The sequence below is a fragment of the Scomber japonicus genome, chromosome 11 (assembly GCF_027409825.1).
Source record: "Scomber japonicus isolate fScoJap1 chromosome 11, fScoJap1.pri, whole genome shotgun sequence".
NCBI lineage: Eukaryota > Metazoa > Chordata > Actinopteri > Scombriformes > Scombridae > Scomber > Scomber japonicus.
In genome coordinates this window covers 26,614,336-26,638,544 of record NC_070588.1, presented here as the reverse complement: position 1 = coordinate 26,638,544, position 24,209 = coordinate 26,614,336, and the positions used below count along the sequence as shown (strand labels likewise).

Sequence of the window (24,209 nt, the reverse complement as noted above, 5' to 3'; positions counted from 1 at the left end):
TAAATTTAGGGCTTCATCTGGAGTTAGTGCCAGTAAAACTAATGGATTTTAATGAGGGTTACGGTTAGAGATGAGTATCATTCTCAGCAGGCTACATTGAAATGAAAGTAGTAAAATCTTTAGCCAGTGGACATCATCAGGAGGAGTCATCAGTTTTGGAGTTGGTTTGTTTTGGCTGTTTGCTAGCACAATATGTTTTTACTGGACTGTATAATCTCTGGTTCTGAGACAGTTGTGTCAGAACTGATAACTGGAAGGTCAAACCATGCTGGAGAGTGAGGCAGGCTGTGTAGTGAGCGGACAGCGACTACTGTTAAGCCCGAGGTCTCGATATGTCACACTGTACGGAGGGAGGAGGCTACTGCTTCTGCCCTCGAATACTATTACAGAGACAGGGGAAATGATTAAGACTCAGCAAAAAGACGTGCATTTGAAGTTTTTTGTAGATTTGCTTCATTTCAGAATTCCAGACTTTTCCCACACCTCGGTTTCTTGATAGATTTGAAGATTTTGATGATTGTTTGATATGATGTCGACATTAAGTAGTTGGAAAAAAAACATCTTTACAATAGTCAGTCAAGATTGTTCCAACAATTCAGACAAAAGGGAACAAGTTAGCAGCGACGTAATGTGAATTTAACAACCAAATGTGTATCTGAAGCTGCTCAGGATATTATGCTGCTGAAGATCTTCACTCTTGGTGAGACTTGTCAGAGCTGTGAGGAGACAAAAAGCCTTCATGTTTTTAGACTCTGTATGATGGACAGGAGAGGTGGAGGTTAAAAATGGGAAGAAAGAGGGAAAGGCATCAAATATTAAAGCCAAGAGCTGAAAATAAAGACGAATAGCACAACGGGTGGCGGTGGGGAAAAAAAAAAAAAAAGATGAAGATTCTGACACCACACTGAGTTCATGAAACTTACATCTAGGAGTCAAGAGTCCGACTGATGATATGAGGTTGTACGGAGAAAAAAAAAAAGTGGCACGGGAGCTCAGCAGGGAGACCGAAGGAAAGATCTTCATTTATTCAGCGCTTTCAGTGCTACGGCTCTTACTCTCCTTCTTCGTTAGTCGTCGTCCCCCCCCTCCTCCCCTCCCTCCCCCTCCCGTTACAAAAGTGCACAAACGAATGATTTACAGCGGGGGTAATATTCACCCGCCGCACACGCACACACACACACATACACACACACACAGAAGCCTGGTTGAGTTCCAGCTTCATCTCACAATGCGAAGCACACAAAAAAAAAAAAAAAAAAAGAAAGATCTGGAGTGAGTTTATGAAAAAGTGTGAAAAAAAGAGGGGGAAATGAAAGCCAAAAGAGAGGAGAAAAAGTGTGCCAAGAGAGAAAAAAGGTGGAAGAGAGAGATAAAAAAAAAAAAAGCAGCAATTGAGTAGCAGCATAATGGTTTAGGGGCTGAGTGTTGTGGCTCGGTGACGTCTAACTGGGAGAGGAACTGGAAAAAAACAAACATGTGGAGGTGGGGAGGTCTGTCGCTGTCTCTGCGTAATTACTGCTCCAGTAACAATGGTCCACTGCTGAAAAAAAAAAAAGGATTAGATGAGGAGGTGGGGACCGTACCCTCCCTCCCTCCTCCTCTCTCTCTCTCTGTCGCTCGCTCTCTCTTTTGATGTGACGAGAGCTGCTAAGAGTTTCAGGTCGAAAGTTCATCTGATGAAGATTAAACAGGAAGAGGACGGGAGGGAGGCGGAGGAGGGGGGTGTTGGGTTAGGGAGAAGTGGAGGGTTTTGATTCAACCCTGTGTCCCCATTTTAACGATTTGTCCAGTAGATAAACGGGAAAAAAAAAAAGCACACCTTTATCAACAGACCCTGTTAAAGTCCTCCAGTATGTCTGCCTGAAAAATAATCCATCACACCGTCTCGACTGCGTGATCCTTCCGCAAAACCCACCCACCCCTCCCCGTGTGTGTACTCTCAGTGCCTCGGCTTGAGTCTGTACGGGAGGAACGTTTGGTCAAATCTCAAATAAACACTAGAAATAATAACAAAAAAAAAAAAAAAAAAAACTATACGGAGTCCTCGGGTTGGAGCTCCAGTCCTTCAGAGCAAATAGTCAAGATTCAAGCCAGTCGTGAGGCCGAGCAGCGAACCCGCCGTCCTTCTGATATAAGCAGAGAAGACAGAGAGAGTTGTAGAAGTTAATGAAGAAGAAGAAGAAGTAGAAGAAGAGAGGGAGATGTGACAGTGTTTCTGAGTCCTCTCAGCTCTGCAGTGTAGTCTCTCTCCCTCTCTTTCTCTCTCTCTCTTTCTCTCTCAGTCTCCTCTGGTTCATGTCTGCAGTCCAAAAGCAGTAGAGAGTTTGTAGAGTTGAATGTAAGTTTGTCCAGTGTTCATGGGTGGGTTTTTTTTTTTTTTTTTTTTTTTTTTAATTTGGGCAGGCGGTGCCCTCCTCGGGTGGAGCTGCGGTGGAGGAAGAGGGGACTCGGTCTGTCTATCGCTGAGCCGGCTCGCTGCCTGGCAGGGTGATGTTGCCCAGGTGGAGGACGGGGAGCGGGTGAGCCTCCGTGTTGAACACCCAGTTTTCCAACGGCATCAGGTCGTCGCTGGAGAACAACAGGTACAGATACCTGGGGAGTGGGGGTGGGGTGGGTGGGTGGAAGGTGGGGGGTGGGGAGGGGTGTCACGGTTTAACGGAGGGAGGGAAAATAGGGGTGAGGATGGAGAGGATCAGGAGAGGAAGAAGAAAAGGTGGTTTTGTGAATAGATAAAACAACAGTGGTCTTCACTGACACGCAAAAACTCAAAAATCATTTCTTGAATGTTTGTTAATGTTTAGAATCACATTTACACACAGCACTCAGTTTCATGAGGAATAATCTCCACTTCTGAACATTTTTGGCCCTAACCCAGGTTTACACAAACCACTAGCAGGGTTGCAGAAGAGTAAATTAATGTACATTAAATAAAGCTTAATGCATTAATAACAACTGATTCTTAGAAAGAAAAACAGAGCATATCTTTTATTATTTTTATTTTTTAAACCTTTTTATTGAACTTCATCTTTCATGTATCCGTTTGTTTTAGCCTGTTTTACAACATGGTCTATCCTTTTTATTCTACTTTCATTTTCTTGATTGTTTCCCTCTTCATAAGCTACTACCTTTTATATCTGTTGTTTTATTATTTTAATCTATGATCATATTAATCTTTATTTCCCTTTTAATACTCCACCTTACACTTCTGCTTTTGCTCACTTTATTTTATAATGACTTTATTGTATTACGTCTGTATTATCTTTTATGTTATTTGGCTAGTGTGAAGTTTTACATTGTTATCCTACCTCTGGTGTTTCCTTACTGCCGATTCATGAGAGTTATGACGGTGTTTCCTCACTTCCTGTTTTTGTTGAATCATTATTTATGGTGGTGGTTGTGGTGTTGGTGGTGGTGGGGGGGTGTTTTCATTATGTAAAGAGCTTTGTGTTACATCACTATTTATGAAAAGTGCAAAACAATACTAAATAAAAGAAGTCAGATTGAGTGATTGATTAATATCTCATGACTGTCACAGCTAACAAACAGCAGACAGGGAGAGCTGTGGCTTGTGTTCATTAAAGCTGCATTTAAACTTCACCATCGATAAAATGGAACATCACATCAACTACAAACATCTGCAAGTGTTCAGCTCCACATAAACATCAGCCTGATCAATACCACCTTCTCTCTCTCCACTTGTTTTGGCTTATGCAAATTTTGTGTCTTTGATTCGTCTTAAGTCACTCCATCTTCTTCATGTTTCCCATTCACATGTTTGAAGGCTCGTACAGAATAATAACTAAACATACAGATAATAACATTATACTTTTATGAGTAATATCTTTAGTAAAGGTAACAGTTTCAGTCTCAAACTGCAGCAACATGTTCTATAATCAAAAAGACAAGCTATTTAGTTTTTATTTAGTTTGAAAGTAATCCTGTCATTAAACTGCACTGATGAGCTCTCCTTCACTTGCAGGATGTATTTTGACTTGTAGGCAAAGTCAAGAAGCTGCTCCTTTAGTAAATAAGGAGCTACACACAACTATACAGTACTAAAGCCACAACTTTGATAAAAACTACAGTGCAAATATGTGTTACACACGCTTTAGCTGAGCAGGTAGAGCGGGTCACTAATAACACTTCCTCCTGTCTGTATGTAGAAGCATCCCAGGGCAACATAATGAACCCTTATCTGCTCTCTATGGGGAAAAACACTGTAGAGAGCTTTCCATATATGTATATATAAAAATATGTATGTAAATGCAACTGTTAGCATTTTCCTAGTGATTATAGTCAGCTGGTCAAAGTTTCAGCTCAGTTAGTATGAGCTAAAACATTACATTTGAAAAGAATCTACTTGTTTTATGTATTTTTTTGCACAGAATGAAGCAGATGAGTCATTTTCACCCATTTCTAACAGGGTGTGTGCTGATGTTACAGAGTTCCACATCTGAACAATGTGCAACTGATGCCGGCCAAGACTAACTTTCAGTCCCCACAGCTGACGTTCAGAAGCTGAAACGCTCCGTCTTTGTGCCGAGCTCTGCGACTTGCAGCCAACGAGCAGCCTCTGTGACAAAAGAGCTGCTGCTTTGCTTTGATGTCATTGGCTGGCAGCCAGTTGGGGACAAAGACTGAGAACAAATAGACACCAAAGGCTGCTAAACACTGAGACATTCAAATGTCATCATCGCAGAAAGTTAGCAGCCAGTCAGTGTGGCGGCTGACCTTTTAGACATACACACCAAAGACTCATTTTACTGACACTTTGTGGGTGCTAATTTTTCAGACACGCTACAGTTAACAATGGAGTGATGCTAAGCTGCTCCCCTGCTGTCACCCTGACATCACTTTGTGTTTTATTATCTTTGGGCTGTCTTGTTTGATTGACAGCAACATCTGTACGCTCTGTATTCATTCTGGTCAATCTACTGTACCTACAACATACAACACTGTATCAGGAGGTAAAATGTTCACAGAGCTGCCAGCAGGGGGCATCAGAGAGCTTCACATTAGCCTTCACATTTCCCTCTGGGTCACAGTGTGCACTCTGAGCCTTTCCTACCTTCATCTTTAAGTGATGATGATGATAATGTGCCACCAGCGGAAACATGAGAGCTGCCCTGTAACACTGTGTGGCTGCTTACAAAGCGTGACGCCTGCCCACTGTGTTCAGAGCAAGAGGTGATGCCAGAGTGTTAATCTGTTATTACCCTTTGAAGATTATAGCAGATAGATAATTGTAAAGATAAGAGAGTGAAGGTTGTGAGGTGACATATGATTTCATTCTTCTGTGGATTATTGAGGCATGAAAACTATTCTGCTTTCATTCTGTGGAAGGTCGTGAAGCTGTTCTATTAAACTATCAATTTAGTAGGAAAGTCAGTGTTTGTCTGCTGCAGCTCAGCAAGGAGAAATAAATGGAATGTGACACTAACAAGACTTTAACTTTGAAGGATTCAGACTCATACTGTTTGAGCTTCAAATGAACTTTAAAAAGGACTAGTTCACGGTTTTTCCTAGTCTGAAAACACAGAAATGAGTTATTATTGGTGTAATCATTCCTCCTGTTCATACTGACCGCTGGAAGATCTCCTCCAAAAGCTCTTTCAATGTACGTGATGGGGCCAAAAATAACAGTCCTCATTTTGAGAAATTAATGTATTAAAAGTTTATATGAAGCTAACAAAGTGAATATCAAAGTAATGGATTCTCTTTGTGTCTCTGGTGGACAGTGTGTTCCTGTTCAGCTGCAGTGGAAGAAGAGCAATAAAAGACTATTAGATGAACTCAGAAGGTTGAAGCCAAATATTATCTTCAAATGAACTCGGAAATATATTTTTGAACTAAACCAGGATAGAGGACTCTGTCAGCCATCAGTTACATTGTGAATTTGGATCTTCATATGGTCAGTATGAACAGGAGGAATGATGAACAGCATGCAAAAATGTGTCTGACTGACATGTTGCTGTCTTTTCTGCTCATTAATCTTCACATAACAACCCTTTAAAAGATGAACGAATCATTGTTTATATCACTTCAGCCAAACCCACCCACCTACACACCCACCAAATCACTGCATTAATTACAAAAGCGATTAATTAAATGGAGAAGCGTAATGATGATTCATAGATCCCAGCCAATTAATCAGCATATTAAGCGTCGGCTTACTTGAGCGTCTCAGCCAGGAAGAAGCTCTGCTGCACGTCGTCGTAGGTCGGGTTGGAAGAGTAGACGTCTTTCACCCCAGAGAAACCTCCGCTCACCCTGCAGTACTTGTCGATGGCCTGGAGGAGATGAGAGGAGAGAGAGAGAGAGAGAGAGAGAAAAGAGAGGTGGGAGAGAAAAAGGTGTAAAGAAAGAGAAGGAGAAAGAGTTCAAGAGGGGGGGAAAGAATAGAAATAGGGGCAACAAGGGGAAGAGAAAAAAAGATGGTGGTGGGGAGGAGAGAGGAGAGAGCACAATTTTAATAAGCTTACAAAAGCATGCTATAATTAATTTCTTTGCTTGTGACAGATTAGAGCGAGTCCTGAGGAGACGCGTACAGGAAAAGGCAACTGTAAGAAAAGCGGAGGAAAAGAAGATTACCACCTGCCTCCCTCCCGCATTCACTTCTGCTTTTGTCCCCTCCACACCGAGCCGCTTCATAATGAAGCTACGAGCATTTGTTTCATGTTACGCTGAATCTGAGAGAAGGAGCTAGTAAACGGCAAAGTGAAAGATTTTTTTTTGTTTGAAAGGTAGAGTTCAGTTTGTCTTTGGGGGGGGGGGGCTGATAGGCCAGTCTGATGGGGTTTTAACTCTAAACATATCTTTCTTTCACCTTTCTGTGTATGTTTAAGGCCTGAATCTAATATTCTGGACACCAGAGGGTGCTGTGACAGTCTCGTGTCCAGTCTTTCCAGGTTTGATCTCTGATTCTAGAACCGTGATGGATGTGATGTAAATGTTAGGATGACCAATCAGGTAGCAGCTGAGCCTGGACCCAAAACATCTAGAAAAAGTAAGAGTGACACTTGAAAGTGACCGGCTTGTTGCACACTGTGATGTTAGTCAGAAAAACAGCCCTATGTGTTACTATGGCAACAAATGCTGAAATGACATCAACTGAAGACTCATATTATTTCTGCTGATTTCAATTGAAGAACACAGAAAAAGATTTGATCAGGTTATCAACAGAAATAAATGATAAAATAAGTTATAAAATAATAATAAACTTTATTTATATAGCTCCTTTCATACAAGAGATATAGCTAAGTGCTAAACAAAAAGTCAGATTAAATAAATATGCTAATATGTTCACAGAGCCCACATCTCCACCACTTTCATCAATTAAATGAGAGAAAAAAAGTGCTTTTACTCTGAAATACATAGTTGCAGCAGATTTCAACTCTAACATAAAAAAGGACAAGGCTTCCATTACATGATTTATACACTAACAAATAATGTAACCTACTGATGATTTTTGCTTTTAGAATTTATCACAACGGTGGACCTGATTATTTGATTTCTACATCAGAAGCAGATCCCACTATTGTAATTATGGTCCAGTATTTTGGTTTTTCTCCAAAATATTGCAAATCAGTGAATCAGCAATTCAAGATAAATTGGAAAATCTTCAAATTTTAGAATAAAAATCATTTTATAATTCAAACCAACTTGTGAGCAGGTGTTTCTCTCTCCTGCACACTCGTATGAGCTGATGAAAAATGCATGGATTGTCCGGCTGGTGATAACGACAGTGCTGCTATCACCTATGTGCTCTATGGATTTGCAATGAAGACGTGTTACAAACCCCCCCTCCCCAAAAAACTGGCTGCATTACACTTCAGGGTATACCTTATCGACTTCCACTATTAACGTTTCTAATTGAATGTGTTATCTACGTCCTTGTCTCTCTCTCACACACACACACATACATTTCCTCCCTTCATCCTGTCCTCAAGTGACCATTACGCTGTCAGCAGAGTTTCCTCGTAAGGAGTTTGGACCATAATTCCTGTTATTCATGGGCTGCTGCGCCCGCCGTACATTTGCCCTTCGGGATTTACACTGCAGTGCCAGCAACAGCCTGTGCAACATACACACATACGCACACTTGCATCAAGCTAATTATAACCTACATCATGCCTGGCTGCTGAAATAGATAGATTCTAAAGCATATTTGCAGCATAGAACAGTCAACAGTGTGAAATATTCTTGTTACCGGGATGTACCCAACTAATTTGCAACTGTAAATGTAACATAAATGTACACACACACACACACACACACACACACACACACACACACACACACACACACAGGACCCAGGGCCATCTGTGATGTATAAATGATGTGATAAAAAGTCTACCTGTAGGAGGAGGAGGAGCAGTGTGTCTGCAGCTGCTAAGTGAGGACACATTTCTCATTACAGCAGATGTGCTTTACCTTCACACACTCCTGGACTGGTGTGTGTGTGTGTGTGTGTGTGTGTGTGTGTGTGTGTGTGTGTGTGTGTGTGTGTGTGTGTGTGTGTGTGAGTGTATTGAGCACATGCGCGCGCACATACACACACAGGCGCACAAAGAGGAAAAGAGGAAGCGTGACAAACAGAGACAGGTTCTGGTGTAGCAGATGGATGCAGCTGGGGAGTATAGGTAGGGATGAGTGTGTTTCAGAGAGGCACAGAAGACAGAAAAGACTGCAGGTGTTTGTGACAAGTGTGTGAATGTGAAAGTGTGAGGACAAAAGAGAGGAAGACAGTAGAACCGTGGAGCTTCGTGTGAACGTGTAACCCCCTCAGGTGTTGTGCGTGAGTGTGAAAGAAATAAAGAACAACAAAATAAAGTGATGCAAGACAGTACACGGGAGGAAAGGCAGAATGGAAGATGCAAAGAAACAAGAGGGAAGAAAAAGAGAGAGAGTGTAAAGTATGTAGAGCCTCCAGTGACTGCACACATCGTCAGACACAAGCCTCGTCCCAAATCCATACTGCACGCTCATTCCATGCAGGCTTTAATAGAACTCAAGTATTGGAGTGTGTTCTTATACAATGCAATGGACACAGAGGAACTGCTTAAATTCAGGATGGGGTTGAAACAGCTCCAGAAACATCTCAGAAAACAAAACAACACTTTGATTGATGGCTGATGTGATGACTGATGCATGTTTGGTATCTTTTACTGTTCATATTAAATGGTCAAGTACAGTATGTTGATCCCCTGCACAGTAACAGCACAAAGCAGTATCATACAGTATAAACATAAGGGAAGCACATACTGTATATGATATGTAGCAGAGAGTATGTGATCACTTCCCTTCCTACTGTAGCATTATAGTGTTATTGTGTTGGGTGGGAGATGTGAGAGCAGCTCTAATGAGATCGACCATAAACATTATCTCAGCACCATCTAATCTGTAGTGTTTCATTAGCTCTCTGTCATTCAGAGTTTAGAAAAGATTTCTCCAACCTCTTTGTCTTTCAACCAGCTTGCCCTCTGCTTTAGAACCTGTAAAACCTCATCCCTGCTTCTTCTTCTCCTTGCTACTACTAGGTTTTTCACCTTATGATCTCTCTTAAGGGTTAAAATGCTTTGTGAGTAACTTTGATCTTTACCAGGAAGTAGGAGATTTGAGACACAGTATTAGTGTTACACTGTAAAACACAAATTAAATAAGAAGAGCATAGAGTAGAGGAAGAGTCATATGCATAATTATGTATGTAAGCCATATTTAAATAATGCAAGAGAGGCAAAGATAAGCTGCTCAGCTCCAGCTCTATTTAGTGTCACTCACACTCACTACAATAACACATCGTAACCACACTTGTCAATGTATTTGCTTTGCATGAGCACATATAGCACTTACTCCCACTCAGAAAAAAACAAAGACAGAGTTGGGAAGTGGAGAAAAAAAGATGACTTGAAGATTGGCAGAAAAAGGAGTGGAGTAAAAAAAAAAAAAAAAAAGCAGAAGAGGAGCAGACTGGTTATGATTTAGATGGAGATGACACACTGACTGCTGTAAGGAACACAAGCTCTTTAATCCTGTCAGAGGAAGTGGAGCAGGGGAGTGAAATGGATACTGAAGGGCCTTTCATTTCTGTTCTCCTTTCATATTACAACATAAAGAAGAATAAATAACTAATAGCACCTAAAAAACTCAACTTCTGACATCCGCCCACGTGTTTCTAATACATGCAAACATGCACACACATACAGTGGATTTAGATGGTGCCTGCAGGTTGACAGACTTTTTTTTTTTTTTTTACAAAGAGAAATCTATATGCACCTTTATAACACTGCCACAGTCTACAGGATACAAAGACCTGAAGAAATGAAGAGATGTGGGAGAAAGCCATAGAGGCTTCTGCTACAGGTTGTCAATGATCACTTAAAAGCATGAAGCACTGGGGGAATAGAAAAAAAGTTCTATTTGCTGCTGACTTTTCACACAGTCTGACATTCTAACTCACACTTATCTGCAGAATAAAAAGTCAATATTAAAACCACAGTTTCAACTGCAGCAAAAAAAAAAGAAAAAAAAAAAAGACTAATTAACAAAACAACCTTGGAGGAAAAATCTGTGAAATGATCTAAAGCTGAGTTTTACAGTACAACGAAATCAAATCTTTAATCTTTATCTACAGCTAGAATACCTAAAAGGGGGAGGTTGGCAGAGTATGAACTTATTGAGCCACCTGCTAATATTATTCTTTCATGTCTGATGATCTATGATTGCACAACTGCGCTTAAAATACACGAGCAAATGCCACGAATCATATTGATGCTCCTGCAATTCAAAGTTCAGTGCCATACACCCCCGAAGCTCTACTTCACCCACTGTCATTTCTTAACCCGTTCATCTAAGTAATCACATAAGTGCTCTCTACTAGGGAGCTCTACGCCTCTTCAAAAACTAGATCTGAAATTTCTAATGAATATCATGCTTAATGAAAAAAAAAAAAAAGAGTAAGAGCGGGGGAAGAGAAATCTGGCTGACAGATAGAAGACCTTCAAAATTCTTTTAACATTGTGATAAAAGATTTAAAAAAAAAAAAAAAAAAACTTTTTATAGCTGCTCATTATCATACAGTACATCCAGAATTTAGACTGGCTCATTTTTCCTGGTGTCAGTTGTCTTCTACCTCCTCTGAAAGCTTCACCTTTATACTTAGATGTTTTATCAAATCCTACCGGTGGTTTGAATCTGGATTTATTTCAAATATGAGAATAAAAAGAGATGAATAAGACAAACAAAACAAGACTAAGAGTGTTTGAAGAGGAGTAGGAAGAAGTATATACTTATAGATTGCTGTCCCCTTTCTCACTACTCCTACATTAACTCGTACATCATTTATATATTCATTTACAAGCCAAGCATTCACCCAGTAAAACTGACCCATTAAACAGCACCTCATCAGCCATACAGTATACATCTCAAAGATAGTTTTTTTATATATAGCTTTTTGAAATGTTTCATATTTGTACTGTGTTTAACTCCACATTCCCTAATTCACCCAACAGATTGAAATACTATCTACTACTAAACATCTTATTCACCGTTAGATTAAACTGTCCTCTAATATTATAGCCCTCCCCTCTCTATCACTTATTGTATTGTAATTGTACATTTCTTGCTTTAAAGGTGCAGTGTGTAGAATTTAGTGGCATCTTGCAGACCAGTCTTGGCTGAAATAAAATATAATATTCATAAGTGTGTATTAATTCAGTAATTAATCACTTTTTTATTAATTGTTAACCTTAACCCTTTTCCTATGCTCTGGAATTCACTTAGTAACAGCTGTTTTGAAAGGTGCTATACAAATAAAGTTATTATGTTGAACAGAGCAGTGCTGGGTTCAGTAGAGGCTACCAGTCCTTTTGAAAGTAACTCACCATCATTAAACTCAGACTAACTTATTTACCAATGTTAAAATAGTGTTATTGATAGAGTTGTAGTGTACCTGTGCTGCTTCCCAGCCCCACTGTCGGTACTTGGGATCATGGGTGAACCTCCACATGTACCAGTAGGTCTCGATGACCTCCGGCCGCAGGATGTAGTACTTCTCATTCTGCCGTACAGCCACCGCCTCCAGGCCACTGTCGAACTTAAACGCCTCCGGGCCCAGCTTCAACACTTGAGGGAGGGAGGGAGGGGAACGTGTAGGTGGAAGAAAAGAGGTGACGGTGAAGATTAAGAGCGAGACAGAGGCGAGGAAAGCGGGAAAGGAAGGGAGGGAGGCGGGGAAGGGATTTGAGGATGATAAAGGGAAGAGAAAGGGACAAAATGGAGAGACAGAGGAGGGAAGGAGGAGAGAAAGATGTAAAAGGAGGAGTGAATGAAAGAGGTGACAGGTGAGAAAAGACAGGGAGGGAGGGATGAAAAGAGGAGAGAAAAGGGGAGAGAGGAGAAGAAGATTATATTTAGTGCCTTGTTTGTCTTAATGGTTCAGTTACTGGTAATTACAAGTCAAAGCTGAAATAAATTAGTGTGTGTGTGTGTGTGTGTGTGTGTGTGTGTGTGTGTGTGTGTGTGTGTGACCAATAAAAAGCATTCAGTCCTATTGAATTTTCTGGTTTCCAACTAGTGTGTTCAGACAATTAAGTGTGATAGACGTTACCAGTCTAAATGTGGAAAATTACTCAGAAGTTGACGTGGTAGTGACAGGACTTAAAAAACAGTGACACACACACACACACACACACACACACACACACACACACACACACACACACACACACACACACACACACACACACACACACACACACACACACACACACACACACACACACACACACAGTGAATGGTTGCTGTGAATGACTGCTCATTAAGTACTAACAGGCCAACCGTAGACAGCCTGACTGCTGCTATCAAACTTCCTGCCACCTAACAAGAATTCTCTCTCTCTACCACCCTTCCTCTCGCTCACTCTCCATCTTCATTTGTTGCTACGGCAACCTCTTCTCTTTCTTTGAGCAACCTCACCATTCCTGGCTGCGGGCACACACACACACACACACACACACACACACACACACACACACACATACACAAGACACATACAATCATGATGCAAGATCACACACTGGCTTTTCTTCGCTGACAACTATTGATCCTCGCCGGAAAACATTTTCAAAGGTCTCCTCGGAATAGATGATCAGCAACTGAAAATGTAATACCTCCAAAAACATGACTGGCTGATCAAATCTAAGAAAAATCTGACAGGTTTTCCCTTATGTAGGTTAATGTTTGTTAAGACAGTTATCTGATATCACTTTCCAGGCGTTTTTTATTCATACTATGAGCACACATTTGCCTGTGTGTTCATCTTGCCTTCGCCCCCCTCCTCACCTGTCCGGTCGTATGACTCGTGGCAGGTGTGCGCGATCTCGGCACCCAGCTGCAGGTAGTGTCCGGCCTTGTCGTCGGGCGAGCCGTCGGCGCCCAGAGCGAACATGCCTCCGGCGAAGCATGCCAGGTGACCCATCTTCCTCTCCAGGTGGCCATTTTTCCACTCACCGATGAACGTCAGGCCGCCGTTGGATTTGCGGATCAGGTGGCGCTCGATGGCCTGGAGGGAGGGAGGGAGGGAGGGAGGGAGGGAGGAGTGTGTGTGTGTGTGTGTGTGTGTGTGTGTGTATAAGGGTAGCAATTGAATCAGTGCATAAGGATTTATTAAATGTATATGTTTGGGAGAACGTGTGGATGTTTATAAGGAGATAAGTGTCCAGAGAAGTGGAATAACAGTGTTTATAATAGTAAAAATGTGGGCAGGGGTTACCAATAGAATAATAAGTGTGTGTGTGTGGGTTAGGGTTAAGTGTGTGTTTGTGATTGTAGGTGGACATTGAAATGGTAAAATGTGTGAAATGTATGTGTTTAAGTCAGAAAAGGGAGTGTATTTACATGAAGTAAGAATGAGGTATGTCATAAGTGGAATATTATGTGAAAATGTGTCATTTTCATATGAATGATGTTGAGTTGAATTGACATTGAGTGAACATGTGTGTGTGTGTTTGTGTGTGTGTGGGTGGGAAGGGTCAAACAGAAGAAAACACAGTGATGAGTGCAGCATTTGAAATCCAGCCACATTCCTCCCTCTTCACTCTGCAGCATCTGTTCTGCTGGCTCTTTGACACACTAATGATTGACGGACATCTTCATCAGCTACAGAACACTAACATCTGTCGTCTGCTAAACTCAATCTCCTGTTGTTAAAAAAAAAGAAGAAAAAAAAGAAAAGTATCCCGTGTCTCAATGATCCTCTGTAAATGGTTTGAAAACAGTCAGCATGCAGCGAGGTGGAAAATGTTTGCATCATTAAGATAACTGCTGACAATTACAGTGAGAGCTGTCAGAGACCGCTTTACATTTCCACCTTTCACTGATGACTGCAGGTGTTTGTTTGCCTAAAGGAACTTATTAATAACATGCTCGCTGATTCATAGCGAAGAAAAAAAGTGCACTCGTAACATTTAATTGCCTGCAGGTGTCAAAACTGTAGTAGTTATGACATTTGTTGCCTGTAGATGGCGCACGCTAGTAGTGCAGGTGCAGTAGGCTAGTAGTTCTGGATCTGAAAAGAGAAGCCAATGTGTTAGTGCCTTTAACCTGCATTCTCTCTAATGGCCATCAGGGGGCGACTCCACTGGCAAACATTGATTGTACAGAAATCAATGGAAAAATCACCCTATTTTTCACTTCATTTATTACCTCAGTAAACACTTCACCATGAATGTATTGACATTTACGTCTTCAATGCAGCATAAAGTTAATTTTCTAAATTATGGTCATGGTGGAAAATGTAAATTTGATGAAAAAGCTTTGTTGGCTACATTGTGATTTAAAAGTCTCTACCATGGCAACAAGGTTGGTTAGGTAACGTAAACATGGCATAACTCCAGATTCAGTATATAGTCATAGCCATATTCCAGCGTGTTTTCAGTTCATGAAAGTTGTAAATGTCGGTCACCTGGACAGTCTTAACAGGTGTTCAGTTTTTCTGTTAAGTACATTTTGTTTTAATAGTCGTATTGTTATCAAAGCTAACTATAGATTGTAAATACAACATGTTAGCCAAACTACCAGTTAATATGTTAGGGTCAGCTCCAACCAGTTGTCTAAATATGGTCACCTATGGCGACTGTCACAATGGCAAATTCCAGGCTTCAAAACGCAAGTCCCCACAGTCTACGAGTGCAGGTTGGACTTGAACTGCAGATCTAAAACAGATACTCTTCTGTCATGTTATTTCTTTTTGTCCTTTAAAAAACCTTAAATAACAGCCACAAATTGTACATTGAAAGTGACGTTATCCGTTATTCTTCATAACTCTGTGAATAAAAAGACATGCATTTATTTGTTTGTGTTTACAGTGATGATTTATCTCACTCTGCAGTGTTTTGAAGCAGGGTTATTCCACAGAGCAAGATTAAACGGCTGCATTGAATGGAGGAAACCAGTGCACTGATTGTGTGAAGAAACCAATAATTAAAAAATAAAAATAAAAATAAAATATATATAGCTAGATCTTTTTCAGATTGTTGGATAGGAGAGTGTGTATTCAGTAAATGGTCAGCAAACTGTTGATAAAAAGCATACCTCAATGGCGTCATCGTAAGTCTTGCGGGCTTCTGTATCAGTCTTGTCTGACATGAGCCATGCCTTCAGCAGGTACTCGTAAAAACTGTCCCCCAGCCCTCCAACCGAGGTATGATCTGGTGAGAGGAAGGGAGAAGAAAAGTTAAAAATGTGGAGTGGAAGACGAGGAAGAGAGACAGTGTGACACAGCGAAAGAAAGAGGAAAAACAACAAGCAATGGACAAAGCAGACAAAGTAAATTATTCATTTTTCAACTTTGCCTCAAAAGTCTTTTGGCAGAGTGCAACATATGGCATCAAAAGCATCTGTCAAAGCCCTGAGTGTATTTTTTCTTTCCCAACACTACTACACAATATATTGGCAGCCTGTTTCCGCTCATTTTCTGTTTTGTTTACCCTTTCCCTGATGTGCTCACATTTCCCAAGTCCCAAATCGTCCTCCCGGAAGTTTACACAGCTTTCATGCCTGTCCTAATTTGCAGGACAGCACATAGTAAAGACGGGAAGCTGCCATCACTTAGTCTGATCACATACTTCAAAAATAACTTCACTTCTCCAAAGAACATTTTGAGCACACTTGATCAAACTTTTAAGTGCACTTTTTCAGGGGAAAGTCCCGTGACATTTTATTTAGCAGTACTAAAAGAAAAAAAAAGATGACTGTGCGGATGAGATTCGTCACGGTGCATTATTTGTGGAAGTCTTCATTGTTCATTGTATGTTATGTGTGATTGATGCTGCTGGCTGTACCACAATTTGCCCCTCGGGATAATAAAGTTGACCTGGGAGACAGTACATATCCAAGATCTTGTAATGTAATTACCTGTTCCATTGGTTTTGTAAATACATTTTTTCAACATCTCTACTTTTTATTGCCTGAGTTTGTGTGGGAATTGCTTTCTGTTTTGCTCACTGAACGCCCTCCTCCTCTTCTTCTTATCAGAAAATAACAATGTTTGATGCATAAATGGTCTTCAGTGGCTGAAGAATACTGATGAAGTCTGTTATGGTTGAAATAATGAGTCTGATACAATTTTCCTTTGCGCACACACACACACACACACACACACACACACACACACACACACACACAAAATGGATAAGGAAGAGCAATGTGCAGTTACTTTTACATTAAACATGAAACAAATGTAGTAGATGAGAAGTAAAATTACTGATCATCTTTCCTAATAAGTTCCTCTTGTGCCATTATTATCTCAGAAGCAAAGTTTTGAAGGCGATCATGGTTTATTTAGCTCTAACTTCACTGGGTGTAACAGGAATATTCCTTGACATCCATGTATAACTGTATTCTCACTTCTATGTAATCATATTCAATACCTGAGCAGATGCTTTGTGTCTCATCTAAGACTCTTCTTCTCTATCTGACTAACATGCCCTGCGGTAAATGGAGGGATACGCAAACAAAACACAAACTAGATGATGAATTATTCATCTTTTGTCACATAGAAAGCAAAAATCTCACAAACAAACCTCGGAGACATTACTGAAGGCAGAATGCGCTCATTGACGTCTGTGAATGCACATATGGGCGACTGAGTTAGTGGAGTTGCTCAGAAAAATGACAGTGAGTGACTAAACAAACATTTGCGTTGAACTACTGTAAATTAAGCTGAGATTGACACTTTGAAAATGAATGTCTGCAGCACTTAGCTTGTTACTGACTGCTACAGATTTAGTCATGTCTAGCAAAGAGACACTGGTAAAATTGTGACGGCAATTGAAATGGTAATGAAGTAAGAGTTTGTTTTTTTGTTTTTCACTGAAAACATGACACTGACATTTTGCTGTAATAGATATTGCACTTCTCATGCGCTTTATGATATCCATAACAAAATCAGTGGGTGTTAAAGCGGCATCAGCAGCATTCAGTGTCACTGACTTTCTCCGAGGTGTTCTGGCTTTTATTTGTCAGTTAATCATACATGTGTTCAAAAATGAAATGAGCTCTTTAGCGTTGCGTAAACAAACATTTCAATGGCTCCTCAGGTTCCTCTTCTCCAAATACAGTAATCAAACTATTCCATCCAGGGTGGGAAATAATCACCAGACCTGGAGTGACTCTGGTATATTTTGTATTCCTCTTGAGTGCCTGTGCTATGCCAGCCTCTGGCAGGTCACCAGCACTCTTGCGGTGGCTCTCTCTGGTGCCAAATGACCATACTTGGTTGGTGAAGTGGAAATGGCATGTGGGGATTTTTGAATGTGGCGGCTGAAGAACAAATAATTTCATATCCTGGTTATAACATTATTGCACTATGGTTGCCTTAGCTTCTGACCCTCTTGAAGGGAAAGTACAGTACTGGTCACATGTTCATTGTGCGGTTAAGTAACATCAAATATGTCTTGAAAACACCAAAGGGCTTTGGCCAGGATGCTGGAAATAACTTGTTCACAATCAGGAGTAACACATGTTCCCACCATCATCTTTAGATAGTGACCAAAAGAGCCATCTGAAGTGGTTTGGATGGTTTAAAAGGATCAGACCCTTCCTCATCAAAGGGTACTTTTGGGCATGATACAGGCCATGATCAAATATAATTTCTACTGCAATTTAAGTTGTAATCCCAAACATTTCAGTCCTGGTTGATTTATTGACATCTATGCTGACAGTGTGGTTTAATATTGCAGCAAACACCAGAAGCGGTTACTTATTCAGAAATACAACAGAGGAACAGCTGGTGTTTCTATTAACAAGGCAGCCAAGCAAACTCACGCTGAATTAACAATGAAGTTGGTCAAAATAACAACAACCACTGTCTGATTTCATGCTTCAGACACTGAGAGTAGTCTTACACACAGCAGCGGGGTACAGTGGTGTGGGAGATGTGCTGCTCCTTCTTTTTCCATTACTGCTTGCAATATTTAAAACTCATCTCCTGCCAAAAAATGGCTGTAGTCTTGTTTCGTTGGTTACTTTCTGTTTAATGATAAACAAATAGCTTTTCCTTGACTGGTACTATAAATGATATAAAATCATACTGGTTCACATGTATGCATCTATTTCCTGTGAATCATATAGAGAGATGATCACTGAATGTAAAAACCTTCAGTGTTATTGCAGATAAAATGCAGCCAAAGAATCTAATAAAAAACAGAGTTTGATTTGATGAAAATCTTAAGGATTAGAACTTTAATGTGAGTTTCTAGCAGGATGGAAAATTACCACAAACTATGATCCGAGGACATCTGAAGTTTGTTTATTCTCAAAATTGATTTGGCTGAGATCATCTTTAACTTTGTGGAGCAAACTTTGGAAATTAAAAGCTACTATGGATGACAGATGTCATCTTATAAATTCAACTTATTTTGCTGTTGTGGGTTTTGGAGAAGACAGCGATTCACTGTGGATTTGGATTGGAAGTCGATGGCTTTTCGGTTCACACACAGAATAATTCATAATGGAGTGACATGGAATCCTTAACATTTTGGAACTAATTATTTCACTCTAACACAGCATTTCTGTTAGATAGCTAGATTTTTTCTTTTAATCACAAAGACCTTGAAATGCAACATTCATTTACAGAATGATTAAGTCATTTTGAGGGGTCAAATTCTGTGGCGGCTGTATGAGCCGACAGCACAGGTGTTTCTCCCTGGAGATGTTGCTGTGTTCAAACTGACTCACAGCAATCACACACATGCACATACGAGTAGTCCTATTTCTTTTTTTTTTATCATATTAACAAGACAGATCTTTAGCCAGTACAATTACAAACCAATCTGAATTAAATGTCATCTCCAAGACAACTGGGCAAACTGCTAATGAAAACCATGAAATGGAGTTAAATTCCCCAGAAAACTTTTCTTTTTCTTTGTTGTTGATTGTTAAAATGTCACAATGATGTAGAGAGAGGTTGAGTTTGCGTCTTTTATTGCAAATTCCTCAACATATTGACTAATGAAGAGCTCTGTGGATCACCTTTCACTATTTCTGGAGTGCTTTGTACAAAATATATACTTCTGCTCTAAATTTAAGCACTTACAACTAAGTTCTGATGAGATGTGTGATTTTCTAAGAAAAGCAATACATTTTCACTTTAAAATGATGTTTTAAAACTAAAATGATCTGCATCCACATTATCATTGTAGCACAGTTCAGAAATAATCTCCATTAATACTAAACATGCCTGAAAACGCTTATCACATGACCATTCATGTACACAGAGCATGCATCTTTCCAGAGTCAACAGGAAGCAGTCTGTCTATCCTGCAGCTGGTTGCTAAGTTGCAGGAAATACTATGGAGGAAGAACAGCAATGGCTAATGGTGGGACAAGAGATTTCTTTACTTGGACTGACGATGAGATTGAAACTGTTACTGAAAGTAACACACGAGGTAAAAAGAGAAAAGGAATGGCTTATTTCCATTGCAGTTCTTCATTATAACTCTTAACACAATATAAGAGAGAAACAACAACAACAAAGCAAGTGAAGACAACACAATCAACATATAAATAGCAGGCAGCGGGATAGCTATGTTGAAGGGAAGGACACATTGTGAATGACTAATCAACAAGTGAACATGGGTGTCCAAGTCCTCAATTGCAAAAGTCTCAGTTTCCTTCCATCGAGACTAAAAAGCAATCCCAGAGTTCCTGGAAGTAAAATGGGGTCAGAGGAGATTTCAAAAGTCTCTTTTTTAAGGCTTCAAAAACACCGGAGTAGTGTGTGGACACTAGGCGATGCATTTTAACACAAAAACATATTAGTGTGGGTGTAGCCTTTGAGGCACTGAAGACTTTTTATGCTGTGCTCATCTTGCTCTCTTGCTATCTCTAATCTCCTTTGACTGACAGAGCCATTGTTCTTTTTTCATACAATAAAAATATGTAAAAAAACACGTCTGAGATTCTTCTCCGTGAAAGCAAAACTACTTGATTCACAGATTACCCTGATGTGTCAGAGGGAGCAAGACACAAATAACAAGTAGAAAAAATACACTGAAATTGGAAAAACAAAGCATCAGAACAGAAGACAGATTATACATCGCCCACAGCTCCTACTGCCCTTTACACGGGACACTTTTTGAATGTAAAGAAGGAAATAACGTGAAAATGCAGATTGAGATAAAAACTGAAACCCGCACAACTGTTCGTCCAACTTCCGTCTGATCCTTTTTTTTTTGTATCTTTCTTTTATCCTTCCACCTTCCTCTGTTTCGCAGCCACCTCCCACACTCTTTCAACTTAGTATCCTCCCACGCATGCGCTCCCCCGACTCCTCTCCTCTTCATCATTTTTCTGCCAATCAAAAGGTTCCGGGTCACGCGGGGAGCGCCTGTCAATCAAAGGCGAGGTCTACTGAGGAGGCGGCTTCAAACGTGCACTAATCTGCACACACAAAGATGCGTGTAAGCGAGAAGAGGGATGTTCACAAAGCTTCAAACGCAGGGTATTTTAAAGCATAGGTCAGGGGCACAGGATGCTGAGATAATACTGTTTCACACCTGTGTGGTTTTATATGTGTGACGGTACAAATTCATATGCAGCATCTATGTTACATTCATGCACCACACAGAACACATCACTATTTATAAATCCTGTACTGCTCTCAATCACAGCTGTCTATGTGGGACTACTTTTTATTAAATCAAAATGTATGGGTTAATATCTCACACTGCACTGGAACTTTTTATTGTTCTGTTTAAGATACATTTTTATTTCCAATTCAACACTTCTAAATGGTATTTAAATATAGTTTTATTTTTCCATGTGTTGCTTTTCCATCCTATCTTGACGCATTTTATGTTTTATGTAAAACACTTTGAATTGCCTTGTTGTTGAAATTTGATGTACAAATAAATTTGCCTTGCCTCAAAATCTAGTTGTTTAGGTCAAAAAGCAAATTGTGACACCGTATATTAATAAAATAGTTACAAAATCAACATAAAAAATACAACAAGAAAAGCCTAAATGTTAACAGTGAATAAGAGATCTATTGTTGCATTCATTGGCAGTTGGAAAAATGTGAAATAATAGCTCTAAAAAACTGACTATATAAAAGAAAGTCCCATGCATGAATGTGACATGAGACTAAATTATTAAGCAAAACTACAATCTGGTTAACTTAACAGGCACCAAAAGAAAACACAAGCTTATATTGAAAAGTCTTTGGCAGAAGGGCATGTACTGTATTTAACATGAACTGTGTTGGGTTGTATGTTAGTAATACTGAACCTCTAAACACACTGTGACAGTTCAGATCTCTATTTGTTTCAGTAATAATCCGGTTTTCTAAATGGAAAACCAATGATGAAGAAAGGAGTGTTTGACAGTCTGCTCTAAAAGGAGTAGGTGTTCAACTAGGTTACAAAGACGGTGCGTGTGTGTGTGTGTGTGTGTGTGTGTGTGTGTGTAGGCAGCACAGTGTTATGGTAAGACAGAGGAGTGTGTGGTAATAAGGCTGTCAGTCACAGCAGGATCTCATTAAGAGAGAGGAGCTCAGACTCATCCCTCATTAGTATGACTTAACTACCGTCTACACACCTACACTCCCCAAGAAATGACACACACATACACACACACACACATTTACACAGTGATACATGTGTATTCTCTCGACACATGCGTCAACCCTTCAAACATGTCATATATCCTCTCAAACACACATTCATACATAGATTTTTCACACAACACACAACTATTCACAATTCAAACTTTTGTGACCCTGAGCCGTAACCAAGAACCGCCCCAATTTGCAGTCTGTCACCCATCATGTCGCCACCAGTCAGAGTGTTTAATGGAAACAGAAATCTGTTAAAGTGATGGCAATGTCAGACTGAAGGTGGAAATGGAGCGTAATGAGTTGACAATTCTGTCTGATATCAAGCAAAAGTCAAACGTCCATGTTTCAAACACACATGCTGCTTTCTCACATACACCCACACATGATAAACCAGAGTGACAAACTGTTTGTTTCACCCTATTGGTCAAACTTCACACTAATGCACAACATGGTTCCATCTGTGATAAGGCCAATTAACTTTTCAAGCCAAATCAACTTGCTCTAACTAATCCTGGCCTTAGGTAGCGCCTTGCATCAATTGCAGAGACAGCCATGCCTCCCTCGCATCAAGCTCCGCAGTAATCCTGCACATAGAAATGACTAGCTGGGTGGTATTTGTTATGTCTGATGTTTCATTGCAGGCCACAGAGTAAAAACTGGAAACTTGTGGTGTCCTTCAGTGTTTCTTCAGTATATTTTGCCACAGCAGTAATCTAATAATTGTCTGTTTCTCTTGGAAAGTGCAACACTCCAAGTCTACTTCTTTTCTCTCTGCCAGTAAGGAGCTGCGGTGGTCAATGTGTGCTATTATGAGAGTCTGAACCAGGAGTTGTGCTGAATGCTTAGACAAGTAGGGTCTTATCTTCCTGATGTCATACAGGGCAAATAGACATGACCAGGCAATCGAGGTTAACCTAAAAGATTAATTGGTCATCAGTCATGACACCGATGTTTCAGGCAGACTTTGTGGGCATGAGTTGAGTTGAGTTGAGCTGGGAGTTCAGTATAGAGGGAATGGCTGGGAGGACAAAGATCTCAGAGAGGTTAAGCTGAAGGTGGTGTTCGTTGATCCATGCTGAGATTGTGAGGTCTTCTGGCGGGCATTGGAGGAGCTATTATCAGCACAGCAATGGTATGAGAAACCATGGAAGCAAATGACTGTACCAAGTGAGGCGGTGTACATTGAGAAGAGAAGGAGACTGAGCACTGCAGCACTGTTGAAAATGTTTGATTTTACAGTTGTTCTGCTGAGGGCTTGATATGATGACTTCAGCGTTGGGGTTCTTATCTCCGTGTATTTTTCACTGTCTACCTCTTTTTTTATTGGATTGGCTAGTCTTGAACAAGCCTGTTTAATTTATTAAGCGGAACTCCTACATTCCACATTAACCTTGCTAAACGGGATGACTAATGGGCCTCTGAATGATGACAGCTGAGGTGATGTGATAAGGATGTGTCACTCTGAAGTGGTCAGGTCAAATTTTGTTCCTGAACTGAACTGAACTGAAATGTTATTCAGCCCGGATCAGAGTCCACCTATTAAATATGTAAGATCTAAAATAAGAAATAAATCCTCAATGAATCAAGGTGCCTGCTTTGTTATGTAGAAATGATGGAAGGAAGCAAACAAACAAAAAGTGTTCTGTCCATTGGCAAACTTTCCGCAAGACAACAGTAAAAGTGATGGTAGCTTTTCCTGAGTGAATACAAGTTAATCAATCAATCAATCAATCAATCTTTATTTATATAGCCTCAAATCACAACAAAAGTCATCTCAAGACTCTTTAAAGTGAAGTCCAGTTTGAGGAGAAAAACTGAACAGCACCATCTTACACTCTGCTTCTGCATTTTCTTCTGCTGGTGGTCTAGCACCAATACTTTATCCTCTTGCTCAAGGCTGCTTCAAACTACAACAGTTCCATTTTTCTTTCACAGAATGCACTGCAAAGAGTCACCTTGCTATAATGTACAGTGGTCATATGATTAGGTCTAATTATCTCATACATATCTCAATAAATAAACTGGAAGTGTTGTATAATGAGGAAAAAATGTTGTTTTCCACTAATCGTCAGCGGTACCTTTTGCCAAGGATTTA

General features: G+C 40.2%; 1 protein-coding gene across 2 annotated transcripts in view; it reads right to left on the bottom strand.

Annotated features, from left to right (window-relative positions):
- Positions 1 to 2,264: 2,264 nt before the first annotated feature.
- Positions 2,265 to 24,209, bottom strand: part of man1a2 (mannosidase, alpha, class 1A, member 2) — a 130,276-nt gene continuing 108,331 nt past the window's right edge. For both annotated transcript variants that reach the window (XM_053328435.1, XM_053328436.1), the window contains exons 10-14: positions 15,592 to 15,707; positions 13,342 to 13,561; positions 11,951 to 12,123; positions 6,175 to 6,290; positions 2,265 to 2,592 (exon numbers count right to left, since the gene is read on the bottom strand). In XM_053328435.1, the coding sequence (XP_053184410.1) occupies positions 2,457 to 2,592; positions 6,175 to 6,290; positions 11,951 to 12,123; positions 13,342 to 13,561; positions 15,592 to 15,707 (761 nt within the window). In that variant the 3' untranslated portion in view covers positions 2,265 to 2,456. The remainder of the gene's footprint in view (positions 2,593 to 6,174; positions 6,291 to 11,950; positions 12,124 to 13,341; positions 13,562 to 15,591; positions 15,708 to 24,209) is intronic.